This window comes from Cicer arietinum, chromosome 1 (assembly GCF_000331145.2).
Source record: "Cicer arietinum cultivar CDC Frontier isolate Library 1 chromosome 1, Cicar.CDCFrontier_v2.0, whole genome shotgun sequence".
In the NCBI taxonomy this organism is placed as follows: domain Eukaryota; kingdom Viridiplantae; phylum Streptophyta; class Magnoliopsida; order Fabales; family Fabaceae; genus Cicer; species Cicer arietinum.
Genome location: NC_021160.2, coordinates 25,942,863 through 25,961,990, shown reverse-complemented (window position 1 = coordinate 25,961,990; position 19,128 = coordinate 25,942,863). Strand labels below are relative to the sequence as shown.

The following is a 19,128-nucleotide window of genomic DNA, read 5'->3' as shown; positions in this document are numbered from 1 at the left end:
TAAAAAACTGAGGAAGGGACAAAAACTGTCGACTTTTAAAATAGGGAGACCAACTCCGTGAATTGGTAATAATAGAGGGACCAAAGCAAATTAATAAATAGCAAGATACATTAGCATTTGATTGCGGTAGTATATAGTATCTTATAACCAAGTAGCCATTATCATTTTCTCGAACTCTAAAAAGACATTTATTCATAATTGGTGACCATACAACAATCAGAGTGACAACTGGTTTGACTTGTCCATATAGAACCATTTTAGAATCTTTGCTATATAAGTTTAATAATTCACAAAAATATTTTTCATATACTTATTTTGTAATCTCAAAAAAATCTTTATATTTTATCTCAAACTATTTCTTTAAACAATCATATTTCAAATGTCATTTTCATATTCTTCATTTATAAAATATTCACTAAAAATATTACGCAATGTTCATATAGATTGTTTGACCACATAAAGAGACTTACTTATTTTGATTAAGTAATCTCTTCAATAGTTTGAATTGTATGTGTTATGAAAATTAAATCCTTTAAGGAGTTTCTTATAATCATCAGTGTCAAGTGAGCCACACAAATGCGTCGTAACGCATATTTCATATAAATTGAGCCTTTCATGGTTACTAAACTTAATCAAGTATGAAATTTTTTTCGAATTAACTTTAGGTGAATATGTCTCTTCAAAATCAATGGTATACTTTTTACCAATATTCTTAAATATATGTACTCCATCATTCTCATTATCTTTTCGTGCAAAAAAACGAGCATAGTTAATTAGCTTCACATTTTCAAGTGCATAGACTACAAGTCAAAAAAATGTTTCACTTTGCAAAACGAGCTTAAATAGATTTTATTTCAACTTCAATTGTTTCTTTTTATTTGCAAAACATTTATTTGTCTTGTAAGATGAGTAGCACCACTTTATAAACTCTTTTTGAGCATATTATTTGTTTTATAATGTGAGACTTTAATTTTTTAGATAGATTCCTTAATAAACTATTTTTGAGCATATGCTTTGATATCATATAAAATTTATGGATTGTAAGTAACTCATCTATATAAATTTATTTATAAAGTAAGAGCTGCCACTGCCTTGTATTCATTAATTTATGACCATTATAAAATATGAAGCAATTTTGGTTGCCAGTTTGCTGAGTATATTTTCCTGGAAATTTAGTTGCAGCACAGTAAAATCTAATGTTAAGTCACTAAAATTCAACTCTTACATTACTTGATTTCATTCCTATCCTCATCCTCGATTCAACTTTCTTAACAAGCAATTACATATGTATAATATTTAATGTAAAAGAATGTGTCTAGTAGAAAAATTAGATATTCTTACATACAACAAAAATTATGTTAAAAGTGTATGTTTACCACCAATATCAATTAATTTTTCCTTCCTAAAGAGACATTGAAGGCCGGAAGATAACAGTTCTCTAAAGAATGTCTCGTACAAAAGAAATGAAACTATCGAATTAAAAAGATAGAGGAGGAGAATACTAAGATACAAAATATGAATACCATGCTTATGAAATATATTTGAACAAAAAATTAGAACTGCAAAACAACCTATATTGGTGATACCAAAAATTTTGTATGTTATGTTGGAACAAAGGATTATACGAAGGTTCCCAACGATTCCCCATTCTATAATTTAAACCTCCACAAGTCATGGTTCAATCAATTTTCAGAGAAGAATAAATTAGCCTGGTGAACCAAAAGCATGCATAGAAACCAATTGTACCAGTCACCACGAAGAAACCGTACGAAAGAAGCAACATGTAACCAAAATACAAGACTCCAGATACTGGTTTTGTGATCTCAAGCTTTGTGAAGAAATAAAATACAGCATATAGGAAAAGATAAAGTGCAGAGGAACCTGAAGTGAGATATGACCTCCACCACCAGAGGTAGTCCTCGCTAGAAAGTTGGAAGTAACAAAGAACTATTGTGATCTCGGCGCAAGTAACAAGAAGGATGAGGAACACGATGAACAGAAAACCAAATATATAGTAAAATTGATGCAACCAGATTGATGTGAGAATAAAGAAAAGCTCAATGAAGACAGCACCAAAAGGGAGTATGCCTCCAATTAGAATAGAGAAGACTGAGTTCATGTACCAAGCCTGCTCTGGGATTTCCCTTGCAATCTTATTTGTCTTCACAGGATCCTCAATCCCAGGCTTTTTAAAACCTATGTGACCACCAAGAAATACAAGTGGAACTGAGATGCCAAACCATAAGAAAACAAGAGCAAACATTGTACCAAATGGAACTGCCCCTGAAGACCTTTGTCCCCAAATAAGAGCATTAAGAACAAAGAATATTGCAAACACAGTAGAAGGAAACATAAAAGCTGTTTTGAGAGTGATTCTTTTCCATTCTGTTCCCTTGAACATCTTGTAAAGACGCGCTGATGAATATCCACCAGATAGCCCCATAAGAGCCCAGAGAAAAAGCATAGCAGTCATTAACCCCCCTCTATTTGAGGGAGACAGAAATCCAAGTGCAGCAAATATCATAGTGACAAGAACCATTCCAAAAAACTGAACACCTGTTCCAACATATACACACAATAAATCTGAGTTTGAAGGAGGCCTAAAAACATCACCATGGACAAGTTTCCACCCCGTCTCTTCCTGCGCTTCCTCTTGTGTCTCCAATTGATTATACTTTGAGATATCGCGGTAAAGTGTCCTTAACATTATCATAGCCACCATACCAGATAGGAAAAGTACAATCATTAAAGAATTAATAATTGAAAACCAGTGAATTTGATCATCTGCCATTAAAAGATAGGAATCCCAACGAGATGCCCACTTTACATCACTTTCCTGCATGATGATTCAACAATTAAAAATCAGGAACATCTACTTCTCATTTTTCACCTTAATTAATATGAAATTCTGGAACTCACCTGGAACTCAACATCATAGGTGAAAATAATTTCCTTCTTATCTTCAACCTCTTGAGGAGCTTCGGAGCCTGAGATTGTCTTTTTAGCATGAGGAACGCAAGTGGTTAAGCGGGTGTTCTCATCCCAATCACCTTCATATTCATGCTTAACACTGTGTTTATAAGGGTAATGTCAATTGGTAGGTATTAAAGTTAAGTAATTAACACAAAAAGTTTTAACTTCAAAGGAAAGAATTATAATACAACCTGAAAGGTTTAACCTCAAAGCCTACAATCCTTGACAACTCTGTTATATGATCTCGGTGATACTTTACCACAAAAGTTAAGTGGTTATGGATAAAGTGCTTTTCATCCTTGTTCTGGCATTATTTGCATACAAAAATGGTCAAGATAGTTGATACAAAGACCATAAAAGAAATGGATTGTTCATTAAGCAAACACTTACTCCAGCATATTGTCCTTTAAGACCAACTAAGAAGCCATGCAAATACACTAAAGAAGATTCCTGATCAGGTCGTCGAAGGGGTACAACCAAAGGAAGATTGTCTAGAATCCTACAACAGTGCAACGGCTTTTGTCACAAAGATATAAGTGGTGAAAAATTAAAGTCATTAGAGACACACATGTTCACCCGATATTCATCATCTATCTTATCCTTGAACTCTTTAGTTGTTTTCGCATTAAGAATTAGACGACAAACAACATTGCACATTTGTGGCTCTCGCATTTTAAACTGGAAGAATCAAATTGTTTCATCATTATTTTTGTAATTGAGAAACTAAATGAATGGAAGAATGAATGACGCAAAAGTGTACACCAACCATGTAAGGGGAGTTCTCAATACGGTCACCACGAAGAACTTCCCCAAGATTCTCAGCACTGTCAACAATGTGATCTGGACGACAATAAGGCAGAGAATAGTAAGAGTAAGGAAGTTGTGTTTTTGTAGAAGACAATTTGTTCACTTTCACCCTCAACAACTCTCCCTGTCATCAATCAACATAAAACATATATAATATAGTTTAATGATTAGCAAAAGCTAATTTAGATTAAGCATGAAAATATAATAGAACAAGTCATAAGCTGTTAAATGTCAATTTAAAACAATATTGTTGGACTAAAATGATGAGTTATGTAAAAAAAATACCTAAATTCCCTAATGCATCCCCACCCTCCACTTGTAGTTAGAAATGAATTTCATACACAATACTAAAATGCTCGGATCTCACTAAAAGCATGAATGTAGAATAATGTGGCCAACAAGCCGAAATCATTATTAATCAAATTGCAATACGGATAATATGTTTATAGATCTAAACTATCAAAGTTAAAAATAAAATAAAGCTAAAAATTAATATTGTATTGAAAAAAGGCATTGGCATGCAATTCAACAATGACACAATCATTTATTTGTGATTGAAAAAGAAAATAGAAAAATGAAAAGGAAATGACCTTGTGGAAATCTTCGGGTGCAACACCAGGAAGGTAAAAACAAGTAGAAATGTGGATAAGGAACATAAAACACACACAGATCCATAGTCCTCTCGCCATGGTTTCCATTAACCAACCCAAACAACCAACGTTGATTAACTAACACCTCTCTCTCTCTCTGTCTCTCTCGTTAGTTTTTCTGTCAAGTTTATTTATTTATTTTTTTTGGGTTCCTTACGAAAGGATGTTATAGAGTGGTAGCCATTGGACACTAATAAAATGTAGGAACCAAAAATATGTGTACGTAGTAATACAACAGTTCTAAATATTTGAATTACACATCTAGCTAAGTATGGATAACCATTGATTGTTACTACAATATATTATCTTATTTAAAATATAATAAATAAATTTGATTTGAAATTAGAATCTAATTTATACAGTTGTTGTAAATAATGTCCTACACAAGATATATGAAAGATTTCTAAATTTAATCATATAATACTTCTGATAAATTTTTTTATAAAATATTTGGAATTTTTATGAATAGTGATGTTGTCATAGATAATAAATAGTAAAAGTTGTCATCATAAATTATCATTTAAATATCATTAAAGTTTCATTTAATTTGAAGTTAGTTTAATAGCTCGTCATATATAATATATGTTTTATTTTTTAATAATATATATATAAATATCAATGTACTAATAACTTTTATCTTTATTTTATCACTATTTTGAATGAAGTAACATATTTAATGAATTCTGTTCAAATTAATCAAAATTTCGAAGTAGTTGGGAAGATGGAGCATTGTCATTTTAGAGAAAGGATTCTATGAATTTTAATTCTCTTCTAATTGAAGATTTTCGCAATGTACCGTACGATGGCTTCTTGGAACCTTAAAGGTCTCCGGATTTCAATCATAATAAGAAAAATTTCTCTTGTACCCTCCTTATTATACCTATACCCCCAAATTTAGAATGAAATGACTATTTTGCCCTCGTATAAATAATAAAACCTCACAAAATTACTATTCCACATTTTTACATTTCCGGAACAAAGAGTAAGTTTTTTTTTCAAAATTTCCGGAGAAGTTGAGAAACAAGTTTTCCGGTACAGAGGTTGTACTTCGGAAACCTTGTTTTAATGTTTGCCGGTACCGGAAATCTTGCATGAAGTTTTTCGGTACAGAAGAGTGTTCCAGAAAACATATTTTTAAGTTATCCGGTACAGAAGGTGCTCCGGAAAACTTGATTGCCAACATTTCCGGTAGTTACCGGAGAACTTGAGCATCAAGTTTTCCGGAAGTTACGTATATTTTTTTTTTAATTTAATTAATTATAATTTTATAATTTATTCTGATTAAATTCTTTTAATATTTTAATTTTTCAGCGGGTGCACGATTTCTCAGCTGAGGGACCTGGTGAGCTCACACGGTATCCTGGAGGACCTTATGATTTATTTGTCCTTACACGATACCGTTATCATGTTTCAGCTAGACTATGGTTTGGTGAGGTATATTAAATTAATTATTACTTATAAAATATTTAAATTAATTAATATTTGTTGTCTAAATTTAATTTTAATGTAATATATTTTTTTTGTATACAGGAGCGACCATTGCTGAAAATTGTTACGCATGGGAAGAAAATGCAACAATTTACTCCGCCGGTACTTCTGCGACCCATAGAGAATTGGGTGAATTTGTCAGGTCTGAACCCATTACAACAGGGTAGTTTGAAGATGATCGACAACAACTTGATATCTGCCTTTGTTGAAAGATGACATTCTGAGACATCGTCATTTCATATCTGCGTTTATTGAAAGATGGCATTCCGAGACTTAATTATTACTTATTTCAATTAATTATTATTTGTTGTCTAAATTTAATTTTAATGTCATATATTTTTTTTTTGTATACAGGAGCGACCATTGCTGAAAATTGTTGCGCATGGGAAGAAAATGCAACAATTTACTCCGCCGGTACTTCTGCGACCCATAGAGAATTGGGTGAATTTGTCAGGTCTGAACCCATTACAACAGGGTAGTTTGAAGATGATCGACAACAACTTGATATCTGCCTTTGTTGAAAGATGACATTCTGAGACATCGTCATTTCACATGCCATTTGGTGAAATGACGATTACTTTGGATGATGTTGCCAATCTTCTCGGATTGCCTATTAGGGGTGAATTTTACAGTCCACCCGATGTAGATAGAGTAACGGCATGTAATCTTGCCGTCCATCTATTAGGAGTGACCACGGAAGAGATCTGGGAGGAGACCAAAAAGACTAGAGGTGCACACTATAGATTGGATTGGTTGAAGGAGGTGTTCAGAAGGTAGTGTGCAGTAGAGAGGTTTGACTGTGCTGCTAGGGCATATCTGTTGAATTTAGTCGGAGTACTATTTTCGCTAATAAGAGTCATACTCTAGTTGATGCGAAGTACCTTCCTTTATTCAGATATTTAGATGGTATAGATAAATATGCATGGGGTACTGCTGCACTAGTGGTGCTTTATGTCTACCTCTCAGATGCCTGCTATTATGACACCAAACAGCTAGGTGGATATATGACGCTGCTTCAGGTATCAATTATATTTTAGTATTAATTTGTTATTATTTATTTAATTTATTTATGTTGTATTTAATTGTTAGTATTAATTATTTAATATTTTTATTTGTAATAGTGTTGGATTTACGAATATTTTCCGAATATTTGTAATAGAGGTGATCAGGGTGCTGACGTGGAATGTTTTGCCCAAATGAATAGATGATGCTATAAGCAAGGCAAGCATAAGGTCCACGAATACAGAAGTATTATTGATGCATTGACACCTGCAGATGTTATATGGAGACCATGGGAGAATCACAGGGGTGTCATTCCTTTTGATGAGATATCACACTTTATACTGGTCACATTCGATTATGCAACATTGTAGTGAAATATCTACCAGAGAGGTGTTTGAGACAATTCGGATATATCCAATATATTCCTTCACCGCCACTTCCAGATCCTGCTAGATTATTTGATGTAGATGTGGAATGGTTGGGATATGTGACGCCAGTGACAGAGCTATTTCCCAAGCTTCGTCCAGCTACATATCCATCTGAGTGTGAAGATGGATATTTGGAGTGGTTCTATCAGGTGTCTCATCCACTGCTGGTGCGACCAGATGGTGTACCTCAGGTCCCACGTTATAGTGTACTGCCCACCAGTGCAGATGCTTCTAGTTCACAGCTGCCACCTATCCTACAGCAGATCGGTGATCTTATACAACAGGGGTTGAATGAACATCAAGCTAGTCCAGATGATGAGTTATATATTCACTTTTATAAAGTTTTCTATTTATCACGTAGTCGCACTAGTTAGTAGTAACACTTTTGATAAACTATTGTTATGTCGGTTATTTTATGAACACTTTTGATGAACTATTATTATGTCGGTTATTTTATGAACACTTTATGTTAGTTATTTTATTAATTATTGTTATGTTGGTTACTTTATTAATTATTAAATATTGTTATGTCGGTTACTTTATGAAATAAATACAAGATAAAACCAATTACTAAAAGGCATGACAAAAAGCTAAAATTAATTAATAACAATTGAAATGTCGGTTACATTAAAGTGATTTTGTATCAATTTTAAAACATTAAGGTTCATCTAAAGACATTGCATCTACGGGTTCCGTAGGTGGATTTTGGGTAACACGTGACAACCGGCCTAATAAATACCCCCAGTGTTGTAGACGGCCTGTGTATGCTATTGCCCAAGAAGTTGCTTCATTGGTACGATATTGCTTCCAACCTGGTGCAATGTCTGGCATTGGAAATCCATCTTTCATCTTTAACTGCAAAAATTAAATAAATTAACAAAATATAAGACAAAAATTATCAGAATAAAATTTAAAAAAGTATAAGAAAATAATTACCGGAACCCAGTGATTTCCATTAACAAAACCAATACAACAAATGCGATCATTTTTTGTCGATCCGGAATGTGAACCCCTCATAGGAAAGAAAGTCATTGAAAATGTCAGACCGAACGTGACAAGAATAATATTATATGTTGTCGCTATCACGTAACCCATATCAGGCATGGACAACCATTTATCCATGGGTTGAACACCTAAGCCGGATATCATCAACGAATCTCTTACTTCTTTAATGCGTCCTGTGAACAATCTATCATATGGAGTTACATGAGAAACAATCTCTTGATCCAATCTCTTGCGGACCAAAGACCAACACTCTTCACCGAAACCAAGCAATAATGCAATAGCGCGAAAACCACAATTTCCATCAGCTGCCACGTCAAATATGTCATCAATGTATGGCTGAATAATATCAGGAAATTGTGTCAATAACAAATTTTTTGAAGAATGAGATGACTGAGAGGGGTGTTTCTTTGATTGAGAGGCTTGTCTCTTCTTTGATTGAGAGGGTTGGGAACCAATATCTTCACCATATGTTGCATTAACATGCTCAAAGTAAGAAGGGTCTCGATATACATCATATCCATCTGGCTTCATACCCTTACTCTTCTTCACTCTTCCTTTGGTTTTGACTTTTTCAGGTGGTGGACATATTGAACTTGTACTTGGAAAAGCAAGTTCACGCACTTTACTCTTCAACACTCGTTTCCCAATAACATCAAGTGATCGAAAGCGTTTCCATAAGGCATTCATCTCAGTAGACATATCCAACTCTGATCCATCTTCTGTGTCTTGAGTGAGTTCACATTCCATGTTTAATTTTCTCCATTGAATATGCACAGAATCTAGAGGAATTGGTTCACCCATTAATTTATATTGTCCCAATTCACAAGCACAAGGTAATCCGTATGTCCTTCTCAGAGAACACCCACATATAGATTTGTCAGTACCCACCCACTCAACTTTGTCGTATTCTTCATCAATACGTCTTTGAACTTCTATTGATACAAATGTATTCAATCTCTGATAAAATGGATTTCTGTGCTCATGCTCTTCATCATAAAAACTTTTTTGAAACGAGGCTCTGATTCTTTTATGTTGTAATCTTATCATGTTGTTCATAGCCTCCCAACATTTACACAAATCACCCATGCTATTTTCTAACATTAACTTCAGTTTCTAGTGAGCTGACTCAACCCTGTAAATTTTTTTTACAGATATATTAGAAAATATAATACAATTCAACAATATATAATAAAATTATATTAAATACCTGTTAGTCGTTGTGTTCCCCAAATGCATCACTTTATTTGTCCATGCTTCAACAAATCTTTCCTTATGTGGAGTCAACCAAGTTTCTTTGACATAATCAACAAACACTTTAGTATCAACACATGATTGCTCAAACATATGCAAGCGCATCATATACTCTTTTTCATTACTACAATACATAATGTCTTTCTACATATTCAATATTGACTCTTGTCTATCCTTTAAGACATATTGCTTGCATTTTGCTCCAACATTTTTTTCGATATGAAATCGACAAAGTACATTAACAGCATGTGGAAACACAATGCCAACTGCATTCATTAACGCAAGATCTCTGTGTGTCACAATTACTTGAGGGAATTTATTTTGTGTAACAAACAAATCTTTTAGTCTATCTAATGCCCAACAAAAGTTTTCTTCTCTCTCACATTCCAAATAAGCAAATCCAACTACAAATGTTTTCTCTGTTGATGTCATACCAACAATTTCAAGTAATGGCATTCTGTATTTATTGGTTTTGTAGGTACTGTCCATAATCAACACAATCGGAAACAAATTCAACAACTTCACTGAATCTGGATGCGCCCAAAAAATATCTCTCATAACATCGGAGTCTTCACGCTTTCTATTCCAGCACACATATTTTGCATCTTCAATTAACTTGAATAAATGTTGCATCTCTGTTCTATTACCTCTCACGCGCAATCGAATGATACTTCTCTGTTTATATATTTGTGAGATCTTAGTAACATTACTCTTATCTCGGTCTTGCAATGAGAGTAATATGTGTCTCGGTGCAACATTATATTTTGTTAATTCATGAACATGCTTTCTATCTTCTTCATTTAAGCGCCCAACATATGCATGCCCCTCCAAAGTATCAGGTAATTCATGGTTGTGAATTCCACAAATTACTTTAACTATCCATCCTGAACCATCTTTTAATGGTTTTGATCTAAGCTTGAAAGGACAATCACATTTTTTTGTTGAACTTCGAATAGAACTAGCAGCACACTTGTATTTTCCCCCTTTGTCACAACCTAATATTAATTTATTTCTCCGTCCTTTCTCACCCGTCTCTATATCTGATCTTCTGATAATAACGGTAACTTTATTTTTTATACCAATTTCTTTTGCCCATTTCACAACAGTATCCCTTGAATCAAATATCTGAAATAAAATAATTATAATTAATCACAAAAATATATTTTTATAATATTAATATTAAATATATTTATTCATACCTGATCTGTGTCAAAAATATTTGTAGTATCGACGCATGTGTTTGTCCATTAATAGTAGTGGATTATCCATATCTGCTAACATTTAAAAAAAATTAAAAAACTTAAAAAAAAATTAAAAAAAGTTGGTCTGTGTCGGAAAACTTAGAAATGAAGTTTTCCGGAATCTACTACTGTACCGGAATACTTGCCAAATAAGATTTCTGGTACACAACTTTTCCCTTCTATACCGGAAATCTTGTTACAAGTATTCCGGTAGTTACCGGAAAACTGGAACCTACCGAAAATCTGTTTTACGGCTGGGTGAATGACAAAATGGTGAAAAAAATATTTACATTTACTTTCTTTGAAATAACAAAAAAAAAAAAATGAGGGTAGTTTTAGCATTTTCAAATTTTTTTGGGGGTACAAGGCAAAGTGTGGGGGTACAAGGGAAATTTTTCTCATAATAATCATAAGCTAACAATAGTTCAACGTTATGTTTGATTCTTGGGTTTAGCTCAAGAATAATTGAGTCCAAAAATTCTCTTTGACATTGTTAATAGTCTTGTAACTTTTTAGGTGAATTTAAATGCTTCAACCAAAATATCTTATTTGAATAATAAATTTAAAAATTTTTTAAAATGAAGGGATTTCGTGAGTTATTTTGTCAAAACTAAATTTAGAGAATGTCAAATAACATATAAAACATAAGAATTTCAAATTCTCTCTTTTGTTTGTAGTATATAAATCCGAAAATGATCTATAATTTTGCAACTTTACAATTTTAACTCTATATATTTTAAAATTTGCATATAAGTCTCTATATTTTTCTATTTTTTTGCAAATTAGTCCATAAATTTTTCAAAATGTCCTTAAAAATTGCAAAAAAGTCCTTCAAATTCTACAATAATTCAGTTTTTATCCAAGTATAATTTTCATTTGTGCTCTAAAACTTTTGAAATTTAAAAAATAGTCAAATTTTTAAAGAACAATTCTTTTGTTCAAACAACAAAAATTAGAAATGAAAGAAACTCAATCCAAATATTTGAATTGTCTTAAATTTTAATTTCCATGTAATTTCCAATTTTCCTATTCAAACACACTCTAAGAGTATTGTGAGTAAATACATTTATGTTAAGAATGATGGTTTGGATAAAGGCAAGGAGAAAAAAGAGGGTAGCACTAATGTTGTTATTATTGATGATCAAGCTTTTGCTTTGCATGGAAAAAATAATGTTTCAGCTCATAAGTATGTCGATAATAATCCTCTTTAGGATTTGTGGTCACAAGTATTTTGAAAACCATTGTTGATGGGGAAATTGTTTGCGTCAATATTTTGCAAAAGGAAGATATAATTACTCAAATGGTAGTAGTTAATGAGGTTTTTGGCAGAAGCTCATCTTATTTCGATTATTACGAAGTAGTAATACGATTCAAGATTTTGTTCCCGAGCTACAAGAAGAAATTGAGGCTAATGAGGTTCATAGTAAAACTAATCAGCAAAATTTGAGTGAGTTTAACCATGTGGTCCATCAGGTGTTACAACAATTTTGAGAAGATACTATAGTTGAGTCTGCTCATCAGAATATAATAGAACATATGATAATTGACGGAGATGTCAAATTTACTCCTTATTTAACGCGGATTTAGAGGAAAAAATTGAAGATCCAACAAGCCAAGATAACTGGTAGTTATCTTTATTGTTTCCAATGATGTTCCTTTATTGTTTTTTATTTAATTCTTTCATTAGGTTTTGTCCCAATTTTGTATTTTTTTCTCCTCTTTTTATTAATATATATACATATTTGTTTATCTTGAAATTAAATTGAATTCGGTTGAAGTGATTTAATTTACAAAATCTAGATGTATTAATTTGACCTTGATATGGTACACATTTTGAATTGCATTATCTAATATTAATATGTTGATTTGCATGCTTCATACAAAAAATCATTTATTACTTTAACAATGAATATGTTGATTTTAAATTGCATTATCAGATATTCGTTGTGAAGAAAATAAATGATTTTTTTTTTTATAAAGAATTTGACGTTCTTCTCATGCATGTATTAAATTATTCAAATAATTAAGTTTTCCATTATCCATGTATTCTAATTTGAATTGTTTATTTCCTTGTATATACATTATTAAATTATTCAACTAGAGCTCGTCTCATTATTGCTTTGTCGGTTTCATAGTGCTTAATTCTTTTGCTAATTTTGCGCCACCAGGGTATCTCTTGCTTCCGTTTTGTTTTCGGAGTACTCCGGGTACGTTTTTTAACTTCGAAAAAATGCCTAAGCAAAGACAAGAGATTGAGTTACGCAATTGTTCCACGTAGGATTCACAAGTCGTTCGTAAGTTTCGTTTTCAATACTTAGTAACCATTATGCATTTCTCTATTAAATAGAGAAACGACAAGTTCACACCCATACACACGAAGTCACGACACATTTTTTTTTTTTTTTGTAATTTAACTGCTGCCTCTTCTTCTCCACAATTCTGATGGTTTCTCTACTTTGTTTTGTTTCAGGCATCGGATAATAGAGACGTTCGTGAGCAATTCAACTTTCCAATAGTTTTTTTTTTTCATCGACCGTTGACTTGCCGATTCAATAGCAGCAACAATTTGTAACTGGATAATAAGGTGCATGGAAAGGTGCCAAGGAAATTTAGAAGATATAGAGCGAGAGTGTTGAAGATGAGCAAATAAAAAAGAATTAAAATTTTCAATTTGGTAGCCGGTAACCAAGTAAAGGAATGAAAAAAAAAAGGCTGGCCTAACTTTATGTGTATAGTGTGTTTGAGTGTATCACCTTTACATTCGTCTTAAAATATTATTTAATTTATTATATTTTCCAATATCTTAAAGGTTTGTGAGCTACTATACTTTCTAGTGCTTAAATCAAACCTATCTGTAAAAGATTCATATGTTTTTAAGTAAAATTTGGTTTCTTCGATGCTTAATTAAAATAGTAGTGTAGATAGGTATTCAAAATTGAATTACTTTTATTTTTTTTAATTATATCATCCAATTGTGTGATCTTATGATAAGGATAATTTTGTAAAATATTTTTCTTTCTTTTTTTCATTATAATTTTTTGTAATTTGTGTGAAATTATCAAATATGTAACTCATTATGAGACTAGTAATTTTTTTTTATCTTAATATACAAATAATCTCATTGTTATTGTTTTTTTGAGTTAAATAGGTTTTTGATCCCTATAAATATTTCATATTTTTTTTAGTTTCTCTAAAAAAATTCTTCAAAACATAATGTTCAAAAAAATTTCGTCAACATTAATTTCGATCCCGACTTTTAAATCAATTAATCTATATCATAACAAATTTTAAATGATTTTTTGTATGCATAATTAAAACAATATAAGAATATATTCCACAAAAATTTAAAATTTTTTAATAATAAAATAATTGAATATAAACTTTAAATTTTTTACACTTAAAAATTAATATTTAATTTAGTGTATGTTAAAAAAATTTAAATTTTTATAGAAAAAATTCTTATAATAGTCTAAATTTATATGCAAAATATCATTCAAAATTTGAATAAAAGACATGAGTTATTTTGAAAAGCAGAAGCCAAAATTATTGACATAAAACATTTAATTGACCATTGTATAAAGAAATTTTTTAGAAAACTAAAAGTGAAATAAAATATATTATAAAAAACAAAAACTTATTTAACCCTTTCTTTAATTATTTTTATTGTAGAAGTATAATTATTTACTGATCATTTATAATTTATTGGATATGATATTTACAATTTTATGAATTCGATGTTTCATATTGAAATTAGGATTTTTGTGAATTTTCTATAGAAGCTATGATTATTTACAATTTTATGAATTGGCCGTCTCTAAATAGGATTTCAGAGAAGACTATAGCAAAAAAATTTAACCTAAAATAAATTGTGAAGGTAAAACAAATTTCAAAACTTAAGTATAATACAACACTTATTTCTTGAAATACAAAATACTTCATTTATAAATTACTCGTTTCTCCCAATGAACCTAAAGTTCATAAATAGAGGCAAGGAATATAAAATAAAACCATATGATTCATAAACTAAGACTTTAACTGTGTGATCCGAAATTGTAACTTCACTATACATTAAAATGTTGAAGAATAATTAGAATATAATTTTTAGTTTTTCAATGCTATTTATCTAGAAATATTACCCAACAACACAGTAAATTATAAAATTTAGTAACATAAAATAAAAAATAATTTTAAAATGTTCCCTACTATACATTACTATACATTATGTACTAAATGTATTAAGTATGAAAAAAACTTCTCATCAAAATTTTAATATTAAGATAAATCATATATATACTTATATCAATATATAAATTTATATAATAACAATCAAGAGTATTCTTAAAAAACCCGTACCCTAAATGGTTGAATCGTGAGTGACCTCAGGGATACTACTGATCTATCATAAGGAAGGTCTGATGTCATGGCCCCAAGAAGTATCTTAATTACTCTTTTCTTACTAATTAATTTCCTTTTTATTAAAGGAATTCAATCAATTTCCTTTACAAAATATTATTTCTTCTTTATTGATAAAATCCACCGATGTATGTATATGATTCAAGTCCACGTCTTAAAATTCAATTTCTTTTCAGTTTTATAAAATTGAGTCATTTTAAATTATCAATTCATCACTATATACCATAAAATTTATGCTCAAAATATAAAGAATTTTGTCTAGTTTTATTGAGTAAGAATCCCATAAAAATGGTTTCTATATTTTAAGTTAGGACTAAAACAATAAACTTATCATAACATGTTGTTTCAACAATATTTTCACTATACATGCTTTTCACAATATCTAGGAAATAATAGGTTCTAGAACTTGAAAAGTTATGAAATTGTTTATGGAACTCCCAATCAATTTAACCAAAAAATTCCAAAGTCACTACTACAAGAAAAACTGTTAATACCTAAGACAGATTTTATCTTTACCCACAACAAGTCCGTAGGTAACATAAAATTACTCACGGATTACCCACGGACAGTTTCGTAGTTATTTCGCTCGTAGAAAAATATTTACCGACGAAAAAGTAGTGGAATACACTTACTTAAGGAATTTCCGTGGGTAGTGTAACTCACCAAGTCTCCGTGGGTAAAGTTACTCATAGAATTTCCGTGGGTAGTGTATCTCATTGAGTCGCCGTAGGTAAAGTTACTCATAGAGTTTCCGTGGATAAAAACGTAGATTCTTACAATTAGCAAATTCATAAGTAACTATACTTACCACTTAGTCGAACTTTGAATTACCAAGACCCTTTATCCTGAAACCAGAGGGTTAAGACCAAAAGTATTCCCTAATTTCATTTATCTATACACTTACCATATGGAATAGGAAAACTTTTCGAGAAGGTAATATTCCACTACACTACAGACATAGATGCAGAAAATGTCATTGCAAACATACATACTCACATAAATCTCAATTAATTAGTAGTCCATATATAAATCTCCTACATATTGATTTCATGGAAAAGAGAATGAGATAAAGTTAAGGTACTTGAGGAGGGATTTCTAGTCCAATGAAAAGTGGACCCAAGATAAATCCTCCACCAAGACCAAGCAAACCCCCAATTATGCCAGCAACTATGCCACATGCACAATATATAATTAATTGCTGCACACTCCATTGTGTTTGCTGGTCTTCCTTGGAAGCTATAACTCTTTTCCCTTTGTATAAAAGTACAGCCTCATATGAACTCATTCCTACAATTATAGGTACCTTGAAAAGACAACGAAAGAAAGAAAATATTAGCCATGATGTTGATATACATTCTATTGGTTTTTAAACCATATTTGAAATTGAGACCAAATCAATATCTTAGGTGCTCAGCGCTTAACTTTGAGGCCATATTATTTTGATTAAATTCTATGAAGCACAAACACAAACATGGAAACTAGACACCAAACATTGACACTAACACATAAACATCAGTAATAATTTGAGAAAACATAAGTAACTGAATTATACCACATTCGTCTATTAATTGTCAGACATCACACACGCTTTCAATATAAAGTATTAGTGCTACATTATTAATTTTTCTGTACTAGTTTATAATGTATATATATACCTGAAGTAGATTCAATATCCAATATGCTACCGAGCCAGTTGTGTAATTCTGTTTCAAAACAAAATAATACATAATCATCATTCTTTAATGTTCACTCCATTTATACTAGAATATGAAAAAGTACAATTAATTATGAATTGAATATATAGTTCATAAGAAATATATTAACTTTTCCTATCTGTAATGCAAGTATCATGATCCAGGCAGAGAAAAAAAGTCCAAGTTACTTCCAATAAACATTCTCAATAATCACAAAATTATTTTCTTTCTGAAGGCGCATAGCTTCTTTTGCTTCCACAGTTTTTACCTGCAATATTATATCAAATACGAATCTTACTATTATGATAACAAAATTAGGGATCAGAAGAGTTGCAAACCAAACACAAGAAGGGTTAAACTAACAGAGTTAGGGATTATCAAGCTCTTACCTGTGAAATGAGATGTTAGGGATTTCAATGAGATGTGCAAAAACAAAACGACAGAACGAATTAGGGTTTGTAAATCAATTAATAAACATTCATTTACACAAAAAATAATCATGAAAATAGAATAGAGAGAGCAAACGAGATAACCACAATGAATGAGAGTGAAATAAAGAGCGAACGAGAGAGAACTAACGAGAGATAGAGCGAATGAGAGAGAGAGAACGACAAAACTACAGAGAGAACGAGAGAACCTGTGTGTGAGACTCTGAAGTGGCGGCTAGAGAGCTCTGAGTGGCGACCAAAGAGCTCTGACCGGCGACAGTAATCTGGTAGGTTGTATGGGCGCTGAGGCGGCAATCAGAAGGAAAGGGTTTCGCGAGAAGGAAAGGAAAGAGCTTTGTTCTCATTTACACTTAGTTCTCATTACTTTTGTTAGTACTCATTTCTCCTTTTTTTTTTTTTTTTTGTTGGTTCTCATTTGTTTAATAAGATTTTTTTAAAAAAAGAAAAAAAGAAAAACTTTACTTTTACTTTATCCACGGATAATCTGTAGACAATTTACTATTATTCTCTTGATTTATCTACGGAAAATCGGTGATAAAAAAATACGAAGAAATTTTGACAATTTAAGTTGAGTTACATTTGTTTTTAATTTTACCCATGAATTTTTTAATTTTATCTACGGACTAACCGTAGAATCTAATTAAAAAAAATTAATTTATACAATAACAAATTTACTCACGGTTTTTCCGTAGGTATTAAATAATTTACCTACGAACTGAGATCCGTGGGTAATTTTCCGTAGATATACGCATGTTTTCTTATAGTTTCAGACATTCAAACCTTCATGATGGTAAATTCTAGGACTTTGGTCATGAAGTTTTCTCAAGAAAAATTAATATGCATGTCATAATAAGACCATTTCTTGGTCTATTGAATAAAAATCAAGGTTTTCCCCTTTTTGTTCTTTAATCTTTCATTGAAATGGTTCTCTTTACTAAAAACAACAGTTTTTTTTCATCAATCAAAGTCAAAACTTATAGCTTTAAATGAAAACTAAAAATCAAATTTTTATGATGATCAAGTGTGTAGTTCTTGAAATTACACTTCTAAAAATTATGATCAACTTTTAAAAGCGAAATGCAAGGACTAAATCAAACATGCAACGCTATATATAAAAAGGTTTAAATGAAATATTAATGCATAAAACTATCTTTGATCATCAAAATAAGAAGAAAAGTTCAAACTTTTCTTACCCCAAATGTGTGTGTGATTTCAACCACTACAAAAGAGAGGAGAAGAAAACATTTCTTGTCAAACCAATTAGTCTACTAGATAGAGGAGGTTGAGTGATGATTTTTTATGTTGAGAGTTTTGTGTTTTGAGGCACAAAAGAGGTTGAAGATTAGTGTGTTTTTGGTTTCACCATTTTTGGAAGAAAGAAAATGAAGAAGGAAGAAAGAAAAAATGTGGTATGAGAGAATTCTTGGTGGACCACACCTCACTCGTGTATAGGGAGAATTCTTTACTTTTTTTTCTCTTGTTAGAATTATCTTACTGATACATCATGATATGTTCAATATTTAGATCAGAGATATACAAATGTAGAATTTTTGTTTTTCATTTGGTGAGAGCCAAAGTTGTTAGAATATTTCGGCAAAAGGCCGCTACAAATGGTCCTTTATGCGTTGAAAACAAAGACAGTTTGAGGCTTTTAGGCTACCACAATTGTGTTGTGAGACAAAAAAACAATCTCATTTTTAATTTTTGATCTTCACAAATGAGTAATT

General features: G+C 31.2%; 2 protein-coding genes and 2 long non-coding RNA genes across 6 annotated transcripts; 1 reads left to right on the top strand and 3 right to left on the bottom strand.

Annotated features, from left to right (window-relative positions):
• Positions 1-1,316: 1,316 nt before the first annotated feature.
• On the bottom strand, positions 1,317-4,603 carry LOC101498374 (transmembrane 9 superfamily member 10-like). 3 transcript variants are annotated; one of them, XM_073368193.1, is made up of 7 exons: positions 4,371-4,603; positions 3,740-3,813; positions 3,542-3,651; positions 3,364-3,472; positions 3,165-3,277; positions 2,920-3,070; positions 1,317-2,836 (listed from the first exon to the last, which is right to left on the bottom strand). In XM_073368193.1, exons 1-7 carry the CDS (start codon positions 4,453-4,455, stop codon positions 1,679-1,681), a joined length of 1,800 nt encoding a protein of 599 aa, XP_073224294.1. In that variant the 5' UTR covers positions 4,456-4,603; the 3' UTR covers positions 1,317-1,678. The 3 variants fall into 3 exon arrangements, with proteins under 3 accessions (XP_073224294.1, XP_004514671.1, XP_073224295.1); XM_004514614.4 differs by having other exon boundaries at positions 3,740-3,904; positions 4,371-4,572; XM_073368194.1 differs by lacking the exon at positions 3,542-3,651 and having other exon boundaries at positions 4,371-4,575.
• A 3,371-nt stretch (positions 4,604-7,974) lies between these two features.
• On the bottom strand, positions 7,975-9,052 carry LOC140919227 (uncharacterized). Its single transcript, XM_073364856.1, has 2 exons — positions 8,285-9,052; positions 7,975-8,203 (listed from the first exon to the last, which is right to left on the bottom strand). The coding sequence occupies exons 1-2, from the start codon at positions 9,050-9,052 to the stop codon at positions 8,006-8,008; spliced, it is 966 nt and encodes a 321-aa protein (XP_073220957.1). The 3' UTR covers positions 7,975-8,005.
• LOC140919228 (uncharacterized) lies at positions 8,954-10,639 on the top strand. Its single transcript, XR_012161800.1, has 2 exons — positions 8,954-9,083; positions 10,083-10,639. It is a non-coding gene; the product is annotated as an uncharacterized lncRNA (long non-coding RNA).
• Positions 10,640-16,229: 5,590 nt separating this feature from the next.
• Positions 16,230-17,762, bottom strand: LOC101497600 (uncharacterized). Its single transcript, XR_012162745.1, has 4 exons — positions 17,590-17,762; positions 17,083-17,220; positions 16,914-16,961; positions 16,230-16,561 (listed from the first exon to the last, which is right to left on the bottom strand). It is a non-coding gene; the product is annotated as an uncharacterized lncRNA (long non-coding RNA).
• Between the last annotated feature and the right edge of the window lie 1,366 nt (positions 17,763-19,128).